Below are 22,878 nucleotides of genomic sequence, written 5' to 3' on the forward strand. Positions count from 1 at the left end.
TGCTGGTTGGATACTTAGAAAAAATTGTATCAAATGGAAATGGGTAGGATAAGCTGTGCATTTCAATGTTCATAAGTATTGGAATTAACTTTTTCTTCTGCAAATTCATATGTTATTGAAAAAGGAATATCCCCCATCTTCACCGCTGTAAAGCCATAAAGGATTTGAAAATAGCCGCAATTTGTTAAACAGACATAGAAAGAGGGCAATAAGTTGGCCATAAAGGGCTCAAATCTGGCTAAAAATTTGTATCTGCTTTAGAACACCAGAAGTTCCAATGGAAATGATGGAGCAGACAAGGGGGATTGAAACAAGTAAACATGGTAATTTGAATCAAATCATCATAAAAAGAGAGTTCAGATCTCTCTATGCTGAAATTTTTGGTGGCTAGAACCAAACCCAAGTTCTCACCAAAATAAGGGAAATGCAAGTGGCATTAGCTCATGTGGAAAAGAAACTCCACATCGATAATCATGTTTCAACTAATTCTTTAAGGAGTAGTTATCTCATTCAACCATGAGCATATGATACTGGCAAAAGCTCTTCCCCTTTTCCCAGGGTAGGTATGGAAGAAATATATCAATAATGAACAATAAGTGCAAGAGGAAATATGCAGACAAGAAATGTTTTTGTTGGATCTCTTTTCCTAAAATTCAGCATGAACGGAAAGTTTTGGCACTCTGCCCATTAGACAATGAACAATTGCGTGTAAAGTGGCTCCACAAATGTGAAGAACACCAACTGAACAACCAAATTCAGCAACAATTGTTCCCAGAATTGTTCAAGCTGGAGCGTTGAAGATCACAAATCAAACTGAGCACAGTAAATGGGCCACAATGAAAAAAATTAACACGCTCATGCACCAAAAAGGACATATGTCAGCATGGTTAAATTCTTTTTTCTTCGTGACTTGCGTTGCATTGCTGTCGAGTGTACAACAACAAACACTCATCACCACCTTAGACATGAAAAACGCCATTACAATAACACCCACAATCGAAGTAAGAGACTAAAACATAAGCAACTGTACATAGCCATCCAGTTACTAGAAATATTTGGTTTCTTGATTGAGAACAATAGGCCGAGAGGGCATAGACAATTAGCATAGGAGAACCACAGACGAGGTAATTAAAAGGGAAAAAAACGATCAAACTAAAACAGTAAGTTATGAAGCACCTTAGCAATGAAAATTAATTTGTAGAACCAATTTCCAAAATGCTACTCCTCTCAGCACTTCCAAGCTGATACCGAGATAAGCTCTTTTCGCTGCCAGCAAAGAACAATCGAAGACTGTTTCTTCTCAACATAGAATCCCCGAACCGGAGTCCTCTGCACCACACACTCCGCTTGGGACTCGGTGAAGTTGCTGAATGTCAATGGGGAGAAACCAGATGACAAAAATATATTTTTCCAAGGAGATGTTCTATCAGGAGAACGGTGGCGACTGGTAACAATTTTCTCAATGCCTGGCTGAAGCACATACCTCTCAATCTTCTGCAAGGCGTCGAGGTTCATATTAACTGCGTCGAGTGATTCCAGCAGGCCCATATAAGTTTGAACGGCGTGAATAATGTGGTGGGGGAATGGAACATCGGTTCGGTCGCAGCCTCTATCCAAAGAGACCACAATTTTGGGCGAGAGCTGCTTGACGAAGCGGAGAACCAAAGGAAGGGATAATGGGTAATTCGGAAAGGAACCGATTGGCAGATTAACCGCAATTGCCTCAGTCTCCGAGACACGAAGGGGCACTGGCCAAGAGCCGGAATTCAACGATTCAAGGCTTACAATTTCGAACTCGAATGGAATGTTGATATCACTAGCAAAATGTTTCAGATTTTCTTGAGTGAAACCGAGCTCGAGTTCATCGTGTGGTGATGGGGATGTAAATGCAGTGATTTTAAGAGCCGGAGAACCGCCACTTCTCAAGGCGAGTTCTTGCATAAAAGAAGCCCATTGCCCACCAAACCCAATATCAAAGTCTATAACGTGAATTCTATCACAGCCTTCCAAGGCCTCTAGAAGAGCTTGATTACATGTAAAATTGGCAAACTGAAGCACAGGGGAGGCCTCGGAGAACGACTTGTAAGCACCAATCTTGTAAATGAGACTAATGGGTGGTGGTTGCGACAAAGGCAAAGAATTACTACCGGTGTTCATTTGGAGGAGCAATTGCAAGGCCTCCTTGAAATAGAAAGCAGCCCTTTGGAAAGGCTTACCAATTGGAGAGAGCTGGTGATTGAGCCGCGCCAATATCCCTTGCGCGAGTACCGGGTTGCCGGTTTCGATCAGCTCTGCTGCCTTAAATAGCTGTTCAACTATTGCCTGCTGAAGGAGCTGCTGCTGCTGCTGGCTCGCCAATTCATCGTGCATCATCTTCTGCCTCGCTGCGTCCCCCGCTTCCACAGCTAATGGCTGTCTCAGGCTATAGTGCTGCTGCTGCTGTTGTCGCCGAACAGATAGCTCTTGCCCAGAATCCGAGAACGGCACCTTTGGGATCTGACAATTTGCCCCAAGAGACCCAGAATTGAGCCTTTTCGCCGGTGGCGGCGAGAAAAGGTGATGCTCTTGCAGTTGGGTATACGTCAAAGGCATAAACAAAGCCGGGTTTTGACCGTAATGAGCTTGATTCTGGTTTATCATGAACTGGGGATTGAAAATCTGTGGCTTCTCATCCGCGGCTTCAATTGCTTGCAGCTGTTGTTGATGGAACACGCCCGAAGACAGCGAAACCGGTAAAAGATTACTTGCTGGGGCTGAGAAAAAAGGGTTCGGATTTGGATTGGGAGTTGAAACCGAACCAAGTCTTGCATTGCAGAAAGGAAACTCGGAAGAAGGAATAGGTAAAGACGGGTCAATGTTGGCCACAGAACCGGCAGTGGAAATGGGTTCAAAACCAAAGCCAGTAGCTTGATCTACGATGCCGAAGCCAGCGTTAAATTCAATATCCTGATGGGAGCCAATACTCCCACTCTGCAAGAGTTTGTTGAGTCCCACAGATGGGTCTTCAATATCCCCCATAATTAATCTGAGAATTGACTGCTCGTGGCCGGGCGAGGACTCAGACAACACACCCTCCCAATCCTCCATCCCCAGCCCACATTTTTCGCCTATGTCTAAGCCGGTGTGGGAGGGGTTCTCGGAGGCTGCTGCTGCCGACGCTGCCGTTGCCGCCACGCCGGTGGTGTTGTTGGTGGTGTCAGTGGAGCCGCTGCTGCCGCCGCCGCCCCCGTTGCCGAGAGAGGAAGACAGGGTGGAGGTTGAAGTGGGAGGGCTGGGGCTTCTTCTAGTGTCAAGAACTGAGGTGGGCTCAGTGCCCACATAGCAATTTTCTTTGCCGGTGTGCCACTTTTGTGGTGGTTGTTGTCGTTGATGATGACGACGATGAAGCTGAGGCAATAAATCTGAAGACGCAGTGGTAGAGAAATCTAAGACCCCCTTCCCTTGAAACTCCTCAAAGGTTAGGGGCATGGCCTTCATCTAAGAAACTGAACAAGTATGAGAACCACAATATCCACACCCTCAAGACCCCAAAAACCTCCAGTTTTTTCTTTTTTCTTAGACAAGAACACCCACTTGACACTTCCAAAGACTTTTCAAAGCACAAAGTATGAGTAACGAGGCTTTGTCCGAAATTTATGAACAAAAACTCAAAGATAGAGCGGCAAGACGGCAAAGGTGGAAACAAAATCAGATTTTGGAGAGTTGAAACTCTGACACAAATTGAAGACACTTGTTGTTAGCATGCAGAGCTGAAGAAACCCAATTCACCTCACACCTCAACTGCTTCTTCTTCTATGCTATACTATGTGTTTGGGGTCTAAATTCTTATAATATCAAACACCCATTTTTGATATCACGTTCTTCGCCTTCTTGTGCCCGGGATTTTAAAAAAAATAAAAAATAAAAATAAAACAAACACTTTGATGGAGTTTTCTCTCTCTTTCTTCTTTGGAGTACTCTGTCTTCCTTGTGTTTTCTGCTATGGATGCGTGCAACATATAAAAGTGGTAAAGTACCTCTCTCTCTCTCTCTCTCGTTTATTTCTTCTCTTTTTTTTTTCCTCAATTACAAATTTTTTATGTGGCTTTTGTCTGTAGACGTAGTTATCTACACCTAGTCGGGTCTCTTTCGATCTCTCCATCCCCACGCTCATCCATAGTGCCTTAAATGTAACATCAACTCTTAGCACCCATATCTATTTCAAATGGTTTGTGAATCAAATACTAGTAAAACTTATTTTTCAGTTGATATAAGAGTTAAAAGATAAATAAAATATTTTTATTTTTATTTTTAAAATTTAAAAAAATTAAATTATTTATTATAATGTATAAAAATTTAAAAATATTATAATAATAAGATAAGATAAAATATTTTTACTATCAAACATAATTGATAAATACCTTAGAATGTGTCACATTTTTTTCCTATAAACTCATTAATTTTATCAAAGTTTATGTTATAATCTTAAGAAAACATACATTTTCAAATTTTAATCAAACTACTTTAACAAGTAACCCCACGAGAAATTACTTTCATATATAATTTTTATTTTAAAATAAAAATTATATTATAATAATATTTTATTTTATTTTCAATTTTTATATTATCTTATTTATATAATTAAACATATTACCTTATTTATATAATTAAACGAGACTTAGTTACAAAAAAAAAATTGTAAAAGGAATTTATAAATTAAAGTAATTTAACTTAAGTTAGATTATAAAATATATTCAACACATGATATAAAATAAAATCATGTCAAATTTATTTTGACGAGACATCTTCCTATCATTTTTCTTATTTGAATATTGAATTAAGGGAATGGTAATTTATTTGGCTGAAATAGAAAATGCACGTTTTGGAGAGGCGCGTGGTTCTCAGGTTTGGAAGTGGTATTTTCCTTTTTCATAAATTTTCTTTCGCAGGGACCAATGAGACAGATAAAAGGTGCAGTGGGGTCGGTGGGTTTTCATAGTTTCTGATATTCCCATATTGTCCTTCTGCTTCTATTTTTGAAGTCCAAGTCTTCTGATAATTTAAGTAAGTAGAGGGTATTTTGATAATTTAATGTGAACAACTTCTGCAGGCCTGGTTTTCGAAGCTGAATCTGACGACGCGAGATAATGAAAGGCTTTTTTGGGGGTTTTTGAAAATATCGAGGCAAATCTGACGGATGAAATACTTTGTTTGGGATTAAAATGTGTGGACGAGATTGAGAGTTTACGAGTCCAGCTCATGAGTTCTTAACTCGTGGATCAATGGATGATGGGCCTGTTTAGTCATATTACATCTCAGTAAGGATAAAAGAGTCCTACAGTGGAAATTGCAAGGGTAAATTGGTTCAGATGTTGACACTTACATTGGTCCAGATGGTTGTAATCAGGTGCTTCGCACATATTGGATTATTGTAGAGAGTATTAAATAAGGAATTGATATTGGGTTTTGTGAAAAAGTCAAATCTTCGAAGTAGACTCTACATATCTAATGATAGTCTCATCAACAACATACACAGTTAACAGTTTGATTAGAATATCAGAGCCATCATTCAGCCTACTAATCAAATCAACCGATTCATAGTCAACCATTTTAAAGGGTTGAAATAGAGATTTCTATAGAGAAAATGTTTTCCCATCAATCAGTCTACTTTACACGCTTTATAAAAAATATATTCACACTTTATAAAAAAAAAAAAAAAAAATTATAAATATATATTGTGTGAATAAATAGTAATTAATACATATCATTCATCTTTCATATAATTTTTTTTCAGATTTTATTTAGATTTTCATATAATTTCGTTTTTTTTTTTGTTAAACAATATTTAATGCTATCGAGAAATTTAGGGACACAAAAATAAATGTTATATGATATATTTATTTTAAATTTGTATGTGGGTAAATTTCAATAGATCGAAGTAAATCTCGATCCAAAATGGTTGATGGTAAAAGTACACAAACAACATTATTTTATGCATGTGCCCAACATTCAACCTATATGTTTATAGGATTAATAATCGAAGCTGGTGGTTCATGAAACTTAGATGCATGCAGCAGGTAGTGCCCACCCATAAAAAAAAGACATGATCCTAACAAATCTTGATGCTGTACCACAAAATTAAAACAAAGTCTTCTCTTGTTAGTTGCCACGTACCATATATAAATAATTCCCATTTCCTAATTAATTAAAAAAAGAAAATCCATCTCATGGTCGGTGAATTTATGAACATTCATAAGTGGGACAACAAATGTCATCAATTTATTGGTATTATTATTATTATTATTTTAATATGAATGTGAATTTCCAATGATTTTTCAAGAGTATATTGTAATAGTCTTTCTTCCCTTTGAGGATAATTCCCTGTCATGGTATGCTGCAATGGATTGCTATTTTGTGTAATATTGCCCGGATCAAATGTACATTCGCTCCGGCCATTCTTATATAATTCCTCATGTCGTGTTTTAATACAACAGAAATATATTATCGAGAAAAAAAAAAAAAGGAAGAACGGCACGACAATTAAGGCTGAAAACTTGGAGGTAATATCATTTACATAATCTTCCTAAGACAATCGATCATGATCGAGAAAAAACAATTTCATCATGAGCATGTGATGCTTGTCGTGAAAAAAATGATGGTTTTCAGGAACTCTAGGGTTATAAGCTTTTTGTACCTGTCCTGCAGGAGTTGGCGAAGCCCCCGAAAGCTTCTTAATTTTTCCTTTTTTTAAAAAAAAATATATATATTTCCTTGATGTGATCAAATAGAGGCAGATTCACGGAAACTTTAGCCAACATAACCTTACGCAATAATTAAGGATCAGATCATGTTTCGAGGAGTTAACGTTATCATGTTTTTCATTGAAATGCATGATCGATGGTCATGACTCATGAATAATAATTATTGCTTCATCCGGGGATTTATTTAAGTTGTTTTCTACGTTATAGTACATATAAATACACTATCCGTCGAATCATATATATAATGAAAAAAAGCAAAAGCTTTAAAAGGTGGGACATGATGTAACCAGGTAAGTTGGAAATGTTTCATTGTTCCTGTAGGGCAGGTTCCTTTTAAAACCATCTTTCCACAGCGCCTTTCATTACAGACATGTTTTTATTTCAAATTTGGTTTCGATCGGGTTCCGGTGTTTATGCTCTCTGCAGCTCTCGAGATCAGTCGTTGAAAGTAGTAGTACTACTGGCTCTGGTAAATCATGATCTGCAAGAATGGCGAGTCTTTTATTATATAAGTCAATAAGACTAGAGACAATAACTGAAGCTGTAGAAACAGTGCTGATAGTTTAAAGAAGAGGGTGGTTTGGGCCCTGGGAACAAACATTTGAAACTACTAATTTAATTGGGTGTGTTCGAGGGAGGGAAGGGAAGGGAAGGGAAGGGAAGGGACCCCGGACATGCTTAGGTCTGCTATGAATTCTTTAGGGAAACCCTTGATTTGGACGTGTCAGAAGAGAAGGGTTTAGTGTATCTTCTCTCCCATGTGAATGCTAACAACGACTCCCTCTCCTCCTCCCTCTCATGTGAAGTGTAAAGTGTCCCAACTTAAAACCCAGTACATTTGTTTCCCTCTCACTCCATTCCTTTGAGTTTTCTATTCAAAGTTAGCCATTTTAATTTATTAATCTACTCTCTCTCTCTCTCTCTCTCTCTCTCTCTCTCTCTCTCTCGTTTTTCTTCTTTATTTTCTTTCCTTTTCTATTGGCTAGAAGCTGGAGTGTTCTTTTCTCTCTTCTCAAGACACCCCACTTCTCAAGCAATACGAACCCACAAAAATTGCCTGTGCTGGACCACCCTGTAACAAAAGCTAAATAAGAAGCATTTTCGAGCCAAAACCAGTCTTCATATGTGGACAAATATTCAAGTAAATTATACACTAAAAAGAAAGATCAATATGTGCTGTTTTATTGAAGGCTGGCTGGCTATATATCCATAATAAGAGGACGCATGCAAAATCTAATCCCACTCACAACCCTCACCGCCCCCTTTAAAAGGCTTTGGGTGTCGAATTAATAATGATCAACTTTCCAACACATAAATCTATGTGCATAGCTCGATCTTACTACAGAAAATAATTTATTTTCCATCGATCTGGTCGAGCACATGATGGGGACACGGGAAGAAAAATGCATGTATATATAGATAAGGCCATGCAGTTGGCGGTTCCGTGACATGGTGGCCGCAACTTTTAAGACTCACAAGATCATTTTTTGTTGCGACTTAAAAAAAAAAAATGTGCAGCATTATTAAGATCAAGTACTTGATCATTATATATATATATATATATATATATATATATATATAAAACATGCATGCAATTATATATATATATATATATATATGATTTACAATGTTTTTGACTTTTATTGTCAATTAAGTTCATGTGTCTTTTCAAACGGCAATTGGCATTATAAAATCTTAATTTGGTTTTTCTTGTAATTGGTTGTCATGACTTTCTAAGCACAATTCGAAGACGTGAAAGCATAAACAAGTGTAATATCAAAGATGTGTATTTGCAGCTTTAAGTCTCAAGCAAAATTCTATGACAGATCATCAGAAACTATATATAAAAATAAAAGAAATTATGTAAAATATTAGAAAATATATACATAGCGCATGCATGCATCATATATAACAATATAGCAAATTAGCCATGAAAGAGACACCAAGGTCGGCCATCTACTACACCATATAATATTGATGGCATATATATAAATATAGACCACAAATATATAATTAATTGCTGTTAATTATAAGGAGATATAAAGAATAATTTGCAACCAATTGAGGTCGTGATCGATCGAAAGATATTATATATATAATTAATTAATTAATTAATTAAGAGTTGTCTCTGATCAAAATTACAATCACAATAATTTTTGAAGAGTTGATTTTAAAAGTGCATGCATGGGATTTAAGTCCCAAGTTGGTGGGGGCTAATAATTTTGTTACGTGTTGTTAAAGTTGATCTACTTAAGATTTATATGTTGAGCTATTAAATCTCTGATGGGACATCTCAGAAAAAGACACCCCCGGCCAATTAATCCTAATTATAATCCATTAATAATTATATATAATATTATTTCTGGTACGTACCACTTTCGTAATAATTGAGGCCTACATGCAATTGGCTACTCCGGCCTGTTAAAAGACTAATTTACTACACCATAGCCGATGCATTTAATTTAATTATGGTCACTTATTTTAATACGTACCTATATTTTAGCTGGCGTACATGCGTTTTAATTAATTATAATTTGATTTTGAGCTAATTAATAATAAAAAAAAGTGTTTGTTGTTGGTGTTGTAAGGACTACTTAATTGGGCTGTCCAAGGAAAAGCTAAAACTTGATTTAAAAGAAGGGAATTGATTTCTTGCTTGATACAGTTAATAAACTAAAAGTTACTCTTTTAGGATTTTGTTGATGTGATTGACTGTATTATTTTTTAAAAATATAATTAAAATAATATAGTTAATCACATCGTTAGAATGCGTAAAAAATATTTCTTTGTTTTATTTTTATTATTGATCCCAAATGTTTAAGGGTGCTTTTAGCTACTAATATAATTAATTTTTCTTAAAAAAAAATTAACAAAGCATGATGATATTGATGAGAGGAAGCAATTGATCCAAGTTATTCCTTTATAAAAACAAAATCTTTAATAGTGAGCTTCCCCCAACTCTTTAGCCCAACTCGAACCCCAACCTTAAGGCCTCACATGATCTTCCGTGCAATCTCGGCCTGAAAAAATCAGGCCCATTACCCTAATTGAGCTGTGGCTCATTGGCAATGGCTGAACTTTGAGACGTGACCCAACTTTAGAAAGTTAGAATGGAGTAATTGCAGGGAAGATACGGGAAACTCATTTTTTGATGTCATGACATTAAAAAAAATAGTATTTATATAAATAATTTTAATAATATAATATTTTACAATAAGATGAAAATATGATGTAATACATTCTCTAAGACGATTTAGAAGAATATATTCAAAAAAATCATTTTTACAAATCTAAAAAGTTTAAGCCTTTTAAAAAAAAATTAAAATTATTAAAAATACTTGTTTTATATAATAAGTTTTCAAGAAACTTAAACAACTTATGCTTTCACGTAGTATTACTCTCATGTGATAACCTAAATTTACATTTCTCGTGAAAAAATGATATTTATAATCTAGAATATGTAATGCCTCAAGCATTTTATTTTTTAAAAAAGTAAGTAAATCTGGAGTGATAAAAATATAATTTTTTAAAATTGGATTCTACTCTTTTTTAAGAAAATGTTCGGATTTACGTATCCTAAGAATATATAGTACTGATATACATACAATTATTTTTTACAATAATTTTACAAAATATGTGTTAAAATAAAGATATTCATGTAATTGATGTTATTTTTATAATCTACTTTACTAAGATATCTGTTATTTAAGACGTAATTATATAAAAAAAAATGATTATAGATATATCATTTTTCATCCAACATTACTCTTAGAAAACAAAAAAAAAAAAAACATTTTAAGTTGCGAGTTATTTCGAAAATGCATAGGGTACCCCCCCCACATACTCAATTTGGAAGGTCCTCAACCTGTGTCTGCAACCTTTATGTGTTCATGACAAATGGGACAAATGCTCAGCTAAGATTTTATCTATGAGTGATGAGTATGAACCATGGTCGTTGAATAGCCATGTTGGAGGGCATTTTTTTCGAGCCCTTTAAAGAGTAGTTGGGGGATATTAACAATGGTTAAGATCGCAGAGCTAGTCTTCTTCAACTGAAAACGAAACTTTCCTAATTCATAAACCCCAGAAAGTCACTCTCTTGAAAATGTGGAGTTCTTTCATCCAATTATCAGGTGTCATTTTCTCTCCATAGTTAGTTTCCTTCCAAGTAAGTTCATAAAATCAATTCAATTTGAATATCTGAGATGCTCCTCATTCAAGTGTCAGTTTAAACAGTTTCATGAGAGGATTCTAACATGGAAGCTGGAGAGTATACCCACTTTAATAATAATCAAGAACTGTTTGTAAAAATTAAAAAAAAATAAAACCACTCGTTTTGGCTTTTACGGAAGTACCCCTAAATTCGTCAAAATCAAAGTTCGTCAAATTACAAAGAAACGTAAGCAACGGGACGAAACGTTCAGAGCGGATTCTAGAAGGAGCTGGCCTCATTAATGGTTTCATCATTATCATCATCAACTCTTATCTTGCATTATAAGAGCTCTGGAAGACTGCTGCTTTATCTATTCGGTTTTTCCTCGCTTTGTTCAGTCTTGGCGTAAGTTTTTCTTCAGCGTTGTACATTACTTTCTCTGTCTTTTAGATCATACTTGTTTCCCTTGATTTCTGCAGAAATGTACCAAAAAAGAAAAGACAGTATTTTGTTCGGGTGTGGTTCTTAAGTCAAGCAATTGTATTATTTCCAAACTCAAGCAGTTGTATTAGGTTTAATTGTTTTGGGGTTTTTAATATTGATTGAAAAGCTTTTTTTTTTTCCTTCTTCTTTTGATTTCTTTGTTCTTATTAGTCAGTAAATCCAACAAGAATGGCTAAGAGCGTATTCAAGCAAGAGCATGACTTGGGTATGGATTATAATCCTGTTGTTTTGCAAAATACTTATTCCATCTTATATTGTTTGTAAAACCAATTTAATTAATTACGGTTAATTTCTATACTTATGAGCTCAATTCCATTAATCTATGGTGGCTTTATTTGCAGAACAGAGAAGTGCTGAAGCTGCAAGAATTAGGAAGAAATACGTTGATAGAATTCCAGTGAGAATTGGATGCTCTTTTATGATTTATGAGTTTAGCTTATTTTCCATGAGTTGAATTCTGGTATTTAACTTTCCATTTGATAATATCTGGAATTCTCTTTATAGGTCAACTTGGGTTTCGTCTTTTGTATCTTGAGTTTTTATTTTTTTCATTTCCGAACATGATTGCATTTGAATTGTGCATCGTTTTTCTCTCCACATTGGGATTGTAGTAACTAAATCTTAGTGAGCACATGGTTTCTCATATTTACTTCTAATTAGGCATAGCGCTATAGGTTTAATTATTAAAGTATGACATTATTGTTGATTACGACTTTCGGACTTGTTTACTTGCTTATTTTGTTTTTGGGGTTGGGGTGGGGAGGGGGTGATTGAATGCCCTTCAAGCTGCTAAAATATTTCTTTTTGATTCTGTGCTCAAAATGCTACTTGGTGCGGTTTAGCTGGGTTTCATGACGTGATGAGTTTATTGGATAGGCTTAAATTAGGTATTTTCCCCTCAACCGCGGTTTTGGGCTTAGTCTTGAAGAGATGGTCCTTTCACAGTTGGATGGGAAGACAAAGATTCATGTAGCTGACCGAATACGTACATGAATCCTCCTTAAATCATACCTACTGAACCTTCTCCAACCTAGAGGTTCTTATTTGAGGTCTGATAAGTAAATGATTGTAGGAACATGGTTGCTTATGATAATTTCGATTCCATAAAAATAAAAAAATTCATGGTTTACTGATGATTGACATGTAGCTTTATTGCAAGCTGTGGGTCCAACTACTTGAATGTTTTATGCTTGGGACCGGAGGGATGGAGTTAGCAGAATTTCTTCCAGAAACTTTAGTAACTTCTACTTACTTTTAGTGGTCTCCTATTAGTGAGCATATCAATAGTAGCTGTAATTGAAAAATTTAAGAGGGGGAAAGAATAATGTATTGTCTAAATTGGTAATTGGTGAGAGTTGGAAGGAAAAAGCTGAACAACTAATTAAACCTGGTATCCTCCCTCTTCAAGTTCCTCCTACATGAAGGAATTGAAAAAGGGGCTTTGAGGGGGTATGATATGCCTCCAAATCCCCTCAAATCTTCTCAAATCTTCTCTGCCTCCCAATCCTCTTCCATCCAAACATACCCTTAATGTTAAATAGTACTCCAATTGGTCATGCAGTGAGGGCCTCCGTGTTAAACATTTTTAGCATCGAATATTTGCACCTGAAACAAACTTGTTCCAGGTGTTTGAAACCACCCCTCACACATGCAGCGTTTGCTTCTTTTGTGTACTTCATTGTATGTTAAATTATTGTATCTTTGTTAAGAAGTTCAACAACATTAAGGGGTTGTTTAGAAGAGGTTTTATCTCATCTCATCTCATTCCCAAACATCACTCAATCATAGACTACTTTTCAATTTCAAATATTCAATATTTTCATCTAATCATTATTTCACAAACTTCCAAACAAAACACAAAAAACAATTCAACTTTTTCAAATCCCAAAATAAATATAATATTAAAAAATTATATTCTAACAATATTTGAACTTTATAATATTTTTATTCAATTTTTTCTCTTTCCTTTTCCAAAATCCAATAAAACATCATAACTTAAAGCATTTCACTACTATTCACAAATTTATCATCTCATCTCATCTCATTTCCTTTTCTCTTTCTGTTGTATCTTTTGTGAATTCCTATACCTATGACATATGATACGTTTTTATAATCAAAGGCCTCATGATCTGCAATGTTATGTATGAGTTTACCTGAAGATATACTTCATGTGTTGTTAAACTCTTTATTTCTGCAGACCGTTCAGAACATGATAGAGGAAGTTCGACTCTTTATCAGATTGATACTTTTTTTCCCTTTGTATGTGCAAACATTATAGCAGCAGATGCTGATGGCAAGACAAGATTCTGCCCCGTTAAGTGACTATAATGGAATTGAAGTCACTCATTTAATCATGCCTTTTGTACTTGAAAATCCAATCATTTAATAAGCATCAGACTCTTGTAATCTTTTATTTCTCCTAATCAAGCTTCATATACTAATCTGATTGTTCACTAATTTGTTAATTGAAAATAAAGGCAACTGTTTAAAACATCCTTTGAAGAATGAATTTATTTTGCAAAAATAGTGTTTAGACAGTTCCAATCTTTTACTTGGTTACTGCTGCTGTGTTTGATTTATGCTCAATACAGTTATAAATCTATCACATGGGTATTATTTGATACTGTCATTGTAACCAAATTGTCCTTCTGTTTTTTATTTTCTTTTGTCCTTGAAGGTGATTGTAGAGAAGGCTGAGAGAAGTGATATCCCCTACGTCGACAAGAAAAAGTGAGTCCAGTTCCATGTCCTAATACTTTATCTCCCTCGTTCCTTTGTCTTTTCAAGATTCTGTGTTCTATTTCAAGATGATTAACTGTTGGTGATAAATGAGAATTCCCCGTAGTTTAAGTGCTTCTCTATGTGTATGTGAGTGGGTCCCTGTTTTCTCTTCTAGAAAACTGCAAGAAACTGAAGAACCCAAGACTTGTCTTGGCTTCTAAAACGAAGTGGTCTTAGCTAGCTTTTTGCTGCCCTTCCCTATTCCAGTTCTATGTTTGACCTTCAAATAGAGGTGAAAGCGAGTATTGGAATAGAAAATGAGGACACATTACCCAGGAGACCAAATTTGTGCTCAAGTGTCTGCTTGCAAGTGGTGATAATTTTTATGTACGATTACAAAATTGCAGATACCTTGTCCCTGCTGACCTGACAGTGGGCCAATTTGTGTATGTAATTCGGAAGAGAATTAAACTGAGTGCAGAAAAGACAATCTTTATATTTGTGGACAATGTCCTTCCACCAACAGGTAACTGCAGTTCAATTTCATGAGCTCTGTGCACCCATGTGATGCTAGGTTTTAATTTACTTTCTATCGCTGATTGATTCAATGTTACTCCTAGTCAGTTCATAACTGAAGTGGAAAGATCACGAAGATAGTGGTTTGAAATGGTATAAACCTTTTAATTATTCAAGATCAATAGGTACTAATTGTGATTAAACATTTGCAGGAACTATAATGTCCACCATTTATGATCAAAAGAAGGATGAAGATGGATTTCTTTATGTTACTTACAGTGGGGAAAACACATTTGGGTAGAATAAGATTGTGTAGCCTGATTTTCTGTTTCACCGGTTTCCTATCCAGAATTTTCTGGCATCACAAAACTGGCATCCAGCCAAATAGATGTACTTGTTCTGTGTCTACCTGTACAGTTCTACTTTGTACATAACATAACAACAAACTGTTTATTGATGTTCCTGGGACGTAAGATATCACAAGGGTTCTTCAGCGCCCTTAGGCAAAAGTGATTCTGAACTACATAGAAACTGAACTGACTGCACGCATCTTTGCTCCTCTTCTTTTCTTTGTAAACAGTCAATGATTTGGGACTTAATTTGCATAACGAATGAGTTTGATTTGGTAAAAATTTAGGTCGTAATTACATACTGTAGCAGTTAGGCTTCGGTTCCAAATCAATATGTAAAGCTGCCTTTAATTTCTTAATTCAAGATTAGATTATCATTTGATTCAGAGTTTTAGTGATCTTCTTGTTCAGATGAAAGTCGCATTGTGATCATGTTTTATGAGAAAGGATAGATTCGCCTGAAATTTGTCTATCAGCTATTATCCATTTCTATGTTCTCCTCACTCTTGCCAACTTATTTTAGGAAAAAAAGGGAAAGAAAGAATAAGGATGGCAACACGTACAGTTTATGCATGGTTGCTCTGTAAGTATAATTCAATGGTTGCACTGATTCTTGACATTCACGAATCAGTTGATCTGCGACTTTGAATTATATATTGAATCATTGGTTGTATATATAGAATTTGTATATAACCTCAAGCAGAAGAGAAATCATTGGTTGTCGATATAATTAGGATTAAAATTATTTACAAATATTTAATCTAAAAATTTTCTACAATTTAAACATAAACAAGCATAAGATATGTATTGATCCCATTATATACAATTTAATATGGGGGTAATTCCAATATTATTATCAATGCAATTTGTCCAACTACATAGCCATCCAAATGAAATCCCCTAACGGACCGACACACAGTGGCTTAAGTACCACACTAATTAACTCAGACAAATGCAGAAAAGTCAGAATCATGGAACCGGCAGTTGTCTAGCATAAGCCGAGGATGCGAAGATTAAGCGAGGTGCCGTGGGGACACCGGTGCCGAGCCGATCGAGGCTGCTCGACTTTTGAAAGACACACACACAGGACGTGGGACGAGCCGATCGTCAACGCTCAGCCCGAATCCCCAGCCACCTCGGCAGCTGAGCCTGTCCCGCCGTCTCTCTAATCAAACCGAAACATCCCCCCTGCATACACGAGGCAAATGAATACAAACAAGCGTCTTCTATTTTTTTTTGCTGTTTTAAATAAAAATTCTGATACACGGTAGGTAATCTAATCTCAAGGACATTGATTAAAAAAGTTGTTGGCGGACTCAAACTATCTGGGACGTCCATCATCATACATTAATCTAGTTCTAGCATGCAGTAGTTTTGGTTCAATCGACCAAGTATAGTCTTTCTTTCATGGTCACCGTTTACATGCACTTGCCGGCATTCAATGGTTTGGCTCATTGGAAATGGAAGCTACCTTATGTTGACGCTCGAGAGTCGAGAGGTAGATCAGAGGAGTTCGAACTACTAACATGGCTAAGGCAGCTAGCTTAGACTTTAGGGTAGTAATTAACGCACGAGAGACGACGAGATCAAGAGGCCAGAGGTGAGGCCAGCATGCGAGAGAGAATGAGGATTTGGCAGTCTATACGCGCGGTTGGCCGAGAATAAAAATTCAATAAGGTATATATATTCATATAGAGTAATGATATATACACAACACATTGCACAATATATTGCACAACAATATTATAAAATGAGGATATTTTTATAAAATGATATTACTTTTTATAAGATATTTTATAAAAATATCATACATTTAAAATATAGTTGTGTAAACTATTATAAAAAATGTTGTGTATAAATCATTTTCTATTCATATATATATAACCTTAGGATCTGGCTAGTTTTTTTGGGTCGGCGTCATGCATCCACACCCAAAACTAATAATGGTCATCGACATCCCAAGGAGTCAGTGTTAAAGATGGAATTATATCATTAGTCCCGAATAATATTGCATGTTCTTGGCTGGGTTCGTAAAGTTAGGCAGTCGATCGGCAGTAAGGATGCTAGCTTCTCGATCGATCCCCATAAACGATGCTGATTATTTCATGATCACTCCTTCCCATCTAGATCTGTATTCAATATATATATAGCAAAGGAGGTGTCATTTTTACTTAATTTGATCAACTAATTCTTAGTTGATCAGGCAATTGTATTTGCATGACTTAAGTTTGTGATCAGGTGATTTCGTTTTTTTTATTTAATAGGTAGTATATAAAATGTGTATGATCACTTTTTAATTACTCTACAAAAAGGGACTACTCCTACAGTACTAGTCAATGAAGTGTCTCATCATGTGCTAGCTTTTGTTATAAACGGTAACTACTCCGGCGCGCACACTATGATCGAAAGAAACAAAGCTTAAGTCACGCCACAATTCTGTAAATGGTTAAGCAAAGATGGATGTACGTGACAACGTTTTGAATCAAAGTTCGAAAAATGTGGGTAGCGTGGAGAATTAATACTAGTCTTCGGCGAACGTACGTATATACATGACCGACTACTCCTTTTGTCGAAGTTCCCGGCCAATGCTAGCTAGACATCGATTTTGCTATCAAATGTCCTGATAATACATAGAGGATGAATGAATACAAAATTAAATAACCTGTTCATAATTCATTCTATTGGGATGAAATCATGCATTAATTATGCCTTGGAAAATAAAAGAAATTAGTCAAAATAGGGTTTGGCGGCTACAATTGGGTCATGACCGCGTGGCATTGATTGTATAACATGGGTGCTTGCCACGTGTCGTGCAAGGCCGGTAATGACGGTTAGCGCACTCTCTAGTGTTCCTCGGCTCAGGAACAAAGGAAGGATGGTCCATGCATCATTGTCTCTGGCCTGTCCCTACATTTCTACCGTTCCCATGGGCCACATGCGTGTTTTACTGATCACGTGGGCCCTCGCTTCAACTGGTCCAACATCCAACAGGTTCTATCTCTCGTTTTGTCCCGCCTCCAATCGCCATGTACATTTCACATGCATTCCATCTTCATTTTACGTTAAAATGTTTTTTTCTTTTTATTATTTGAATAAGAGACTGATATCATGGTCCATGGATGCAACTTTTATACAAGTACATAAACTTTGTAGACGGTTTGAAGTTCGATAAATTGAGAATTTAAAGTGATGAATGCAAAAAGTACTATGTTACGGTTAAATTAAGAATAAATAGAGGACTGGTAGTACTTTCTGATAGGGAGCCGTATGGACACCCACTTGCATTAAAATTATATATATACATATATATATTGAGCAGTAAAATTATGTGAAGCTGAATTTTGGAAAAAAAAAAAAAAACATTTGGTACTATATTTATCTTTGCACGCATTGTAAAAAAATTATTTATTTGTCACAAGTTATTTTCAGTAAAAATAATTATTTCTTGCCAAAATATTTTTGTTGTAAATAGTTGTTATCGTCGCAAATATTAATCCGTCACAAACGTTTATTTTTATTTTTGTAGTAACGATGTATTAAATATTTAAGGGTCCTGATCTTGCATGATTATATATTAATGTTGATTTTTTGATAGATTGTACAAAAGCCGCATGTCGTCATGACTGATCAATTAATCACCGCATGCACTAATTTACTACATGATATTATTAGTCACTAATGGGAGCATGCATGCAAAGACTATAGCTTTTGGAAAAGAATATGTTCATTATCTCTAAATGCATGTCATGATTGTTTTTAAAAGAAAAGAAAAGAAGAAAAGGAAGACCTAATTATCGGCTCTAGCTTTTGGAATATTATTAATGCTGGCCAGCTAACTCATGAAAGTCATTTTGGCTGTTTGGAATAAGCGTAAACCAACTCAAACATGCTACAAAATAGAGGGCTGGTTAATATATAAAAGGCACTTAATTTGGAAGGAATATTTCTGTGCCCCCACTTCCTGCCCGCTAGATCGATCACCATGCGCGCATGACGTGCTCACCGAGCTAGCTATTTCCTGAAATGCGTCGGTCAAGCACTTATAATTAGATAGCAATTAGCTGCGAGCCCTGGACCTGAACCGTACAAACTTTAACGCCATGAATTTCATGAACCCTCTCTCTCTCTGCACTGCACATATTCAATTTTCCATCGCTGAGACATTGCCCATTGATCTCATGCTCTTGGCTTTCAAGGCAATCAAGGGACGCGCACGCAGTAGTCATTATCACAATATCAAAGCTAAAAAGGCATCCTACTTTTTGATGATAGAATAATATTGTGGGTAAGTTTTTCAAGGTAAAAAGGCAGGTAAGAGCAAGAAACAAGGAGGCAAAACTATGCAAAATAGTGGATCTCTAGCACAAAGACAAGCTGGAGTGGACTAATTCCTCGGTAGAAACTCTTCTTCTTTTTCTTGTTGCGTCCTCGGTACAAACAATTAGGCACGCACTCGCTTTCCTTATTATTATTTTGTTTTTAATTCTCTTCAATGCTGCTTTTATAAATGAAAATCTCTCATTTGGACTCTCTGTCTCTCTCCATATATTTACGAGAAGGCCTCCGAGTTGGTTCTCTTAATTCCTTGGTGGGGGTCTGTTTTCCGGGACCAATATAGATTGAAATGTGAGAGTCTGATCAGAGGGAAGGGACAAAACGGAGGAGCCGCCCATATCTTCATTTCATTTATTACTTCTCTTTACCCATACATCTTCATGTTCTGCAATATTAGAACCTCTTAAATCTCCTGAAGTACCCGCATTTAATGCTTTTTTTTTTGCTCTCTCACTACATATAGACCGCTACCATTTCTACTAGCTACCAGCTGCCAACATACAGTTATCTTTAGTTTCTATCTATCAACCTTTCGAGCTTTTGAGACTACATTTCTTAAAATGTCACTCCATTCTTGCCTTCTTCTTTTCCTTCTATGCCTTTCTTTGCACGCATGTAATGCCCGGCATTTTCGTGCAGTTGACAACAATCTGGAAAAGAAAATTATCCACTTTTCCAACGAGGTAAGTGATGGTTTTTTATTCTTTTTTTTTCATCTGTTCTCATCGTTCATATTCATTTCTTTTTCTTCTTCTTCAACTCCTAATTTACATCCTCTGGGTTTTTGCAGAATGATGAGAAGATGGGTTTTGAATATGAGATTTCAGCTCTATCAAAGGTGAAGTCTTCCCCGGCAAAACAACATGGAGAGGCAAAAAGAGGTAGCATAGATGGAAACCCCTCAAATGACAGTACTACTGATGATAAAAAGCGAAAAGAGACAATTACAAACCAGAAAGTTCCTAGAGTGGAAGGAAAAACTCCAGTTTCTGTTCAAACTGAGTCTCTTGCATCGGTTTCTTGGCGTGTGCCTCACAAGAAACCCAGTGAAAAGAATCCCGGGTTCAACTTGGACTATTCACCACCAAAGACACACCCTCCTTCTCACAACTGAGCAACACTTCGAGAAAAAAGGAAAAAATCAGAAGCTCCCTAATTAACTTCTTGTTTTTCTCTGCTTGAAGAGTATCTTTCTCCTCTATCATCCGACCAGAGTCGGAGAACCAAGGTATCACTGAAGATCAACTTGTTACGGTCTCGCTTATCCTAGGCTCAAGTATGTAGTCTTGCCATGCAAGCGCATATAAATATAGCACCTTATTATATATGGCTGTAAAACATAGGCTAGCTCTTAGATTTCATGTGTTAAACGCCTTTTTTTTTCCTCTACTAATGTACCTCAGATAATAAAAATATCGGTGAGAAATATCTCTACTTCTTATCATTTTCTGATCGTATTATTCAGTCTAGCTAGGATATTGCTTCACTATTATGACTGTTTTGTCACAATCACGCCATAATCTTTTCGAAACTAATTATCACTGCGCGCTTTGTTGATCTTCTTCAACTTGACCTCTTCACCATGATGATCATCATTCTCATACTAGTGTTACGTACTACACCATAATATATTTTCTTTTCCGAATTACGCATCGTCTCCAATATAAGTACAGTACGAACGAATTGCTATATATTCTAAGATATATAATGTACTTCAGTTCTTGATATGCAGTGATGATCAGTATCATGATTACTCGCAGTGTTGCAAAATCACTCGCAGTGTTATTACGACTTAAAGTGTTGAAAAATCACTCGCAAGATCAGTCATCAGTGTTATTACTCAGTAATCGCACCGCAGGAATTAATGGGACTGCAGGAAATGAGATAAAGAACCTCCTTTTACGTGAGCTATAGGTTTGAGACTACCGTAATAAAGTCATGAACCGCATCTTATGTAGTATATATGGTTAATTATTGTAAGTTGGTTAGGTGTACTACGTAGTTTAGTAGTTAATGCATGTGTAGGAATAGCAGTGTTCAAGTTGACGCTATCAAATCATGATATTCTTCATTAAAGAGGGTGGAATTAAATGGTGGTCAAGAAAATGGAAAATGCATGCATATACATATTTAGACGGTAAAAATACATGGAATGGATGCATGCATGTGCACATCAATGTAGTGCAATATTGGGCGTGGATGTATATGTAGTGTTTGTACACATACACACACACACACCAGCATATCAGTAGATACCATGCATGCTATGACGAGATCTGATCTCTGATCTTCTTGTAGAGTACTTCCTGATCATTAATTTTTTCCTCTTCTTATTGAATTCCCTCTTTCCGGCCTCCTCCTACCTGCCACCGCTTCTTCTTCTTCCTCCCGATCTTCTTCATATAGATGCTATGGTACTTCCAGGCATGTGTACGTACGTTAATGCGTGCGTACGTAGTGCAGTATCATGAAATGAAATTGCATCTATAAACATTCAAGGCAGGCATAAATCAATAGACATGACTGCATTGCCGAGTGCTCAGCTGATCCCTTAATTCCTGGCATATTATTTTGCTTTTAAATATAAGAGTTATTCATTAATTGATTCTTCTTCTTCTTCTTCAAATCACAGCTGGAGTTTTGAATTAAGCTTGTAATTGCTCGAACCCTTCTCACCATTCATTTTAGTTGAACTAGTATGCATGCATGGTTAAATGATCCTATGGTAGTAGCTAGTAATTACTAGTACTATACATGCATCGTATTGGCTAGTATTTGAATTGAGAGTTGGTACATATATAAATAAATTACATAAAAATAAATTTATAAATTGATATGTTTAAGATGATGTGTTAGATTTATTTTATATTAAAATTAATTTTATAACTTAACGTATTGTATCAAGTCACGTCAATTTATAAATTTATTTTTTTATAATTTTTTATGACTAAAATATTTTTCATTTGAATTTAGTGTTTTTTTTTTTTTCCCCTGTTGGTAGAAGTATTTGAATTTAATTGACTGAAAAGCAACATACGAATCCTGGGCATGTGTAGGGTGTGAGATGAGGTGGTTGGTTACTCTTAAATGAGGGCGGCAGTTAAAGATTCATGTACCTGCTCTCTTAATTAGTTTTTTTTTTTTTTTTTTGGGTGAACTACGTACCTACATATATTCTTATGTTGATACATTAATAGTAATGAAATAATAAATAATAGTAAAAAAATAATAAATTATTTATAAATAATAACGAAGTAGTCTGAAACTATTTTATTTACCAAACATAACCTCTTATTTTTTTTGTGGTCCATATGACAAATGAGGTGAGGATGTAATGGTTTTCGATCGAGTGTCACCAAAAGCAAAATCAACATCGTTTCTCTAGTTTCAATTTCATGTTGGAGTACTTATAATATGTGTACAATATTGTGAGAGGCTTAATGCCTCATTTGTTTAATTTTATAATTATTTTTATCTCATCTCATCTATTCATTATAATTTTTTAAAATTTTTATATAAAATAAAATAAATAATTTAACTTTTTTAAATTATAAAATAA

General features: G+C 35.6%; 3 protein-coding genes across 5 annotated transcripts; 2 read left to right on the forward strand and 1 right to left on the reverse strand.

The window, feature by feature from the left end:
- Nucleotides 1-878: 878 nt before the first annotated feature.
- On the reverse strand, nucleotides 879-3,997 carry LOC109015811 (scarecrow-like protein 22). The gene has a single exon (XM_018998274.2). The coding sequence runs from the start codon at nucleotides 3,475-3,477 to the stop codon at nucleotides 1,228-1,230; it is 2,250 nt and encodes a 749-aa protein (XP_018853819.2). The 5' UTR covers nucleotides 3,478-3,997; the 3' UTR covers nucleotides 879-1,227.
- Nucleotides 3,998-10,984: 6,987 nt separating this feature from the next.
- LOC109015794 (autophagy-related protein 8f-like) lies at nucleotides 10,985-15,193 on the forward strand. Of its 3 annotated transcripts, none has more exons than XM_018998248.2 (7): nucleotides 10,985-11,298; nucleotides 11,373-11,433; nucleotides 11,548-11,602; nucleotides 11,739-11,794; nucleotides 14,075-14,127; nucleotides 14,526-14,644; nucleotides 14,847-15,193. In XM_018998248.2, the coding sequence occupies exons 1-7, from the start codon at nucleotides 11,195-11,197 to the stop codon at nucleotides 14,933-14,935; spliced, it is 537 nt and encodes a 178-aa protein (XP_018853793.1). In that variant the 5' UTR covers nucleotides 10,985-11,194; the 3' UTR covers nucleotides 14,936-15,193. The 3 variants fall into 3 exon arrangements, with proteins under 3 accessions (XP_018853793.1, XP_035541532.1, XP_018853802.1); XM_035685639.1 differs by having other exon boundaries at nucleotides 10,987-11,298; nucleotides 11,373-11,409; XM_018998257.2 differs by lacking the exon at nucleotides 11,373-11,433 and having other exon boundaries at nucleotides 11,006-11,298.
- A 4,374-nt stretch (nucleotides 15,194-19,567) lies between these two features.
- On the forward strand, nucleotides 19,568-20,716 carry LOC109015053. Its single transcript, XM_018997547.2, has 2 exons — nucleotides 19,568-20,002; nucleotides 20,110-20,716. Exons 1-2 carry the CDS (start codon nucleotides 19,880-19,882, stop codon nucleotides 20,431-20,433), a joined length of 447 nt encoding a protein of 148 aa, XP_018853092.1. The 5' UTR covers nucleotides 19,568-19,879; the 3' UTR covers nucleotides 20,434-20,716.
- Nucleotides 20,717-22,878: the final 2,162 nt, after the last annotated feature.

The sequence above is a fragment of the Juglans regia genome, chromosome 14 (genome assembly GCF_001411555.2).
Source record: "Juglans regia cultivar Chandler chromosome 14, Walnut 2.0, whole genome shotgun sequence".
Taxonomy (NCBI): Eukaryota; Viridiplantae; Streptophyta; class Magnoliopsida; order Fagales; family Juglandaceae; genus Juglans; species Juglans regia.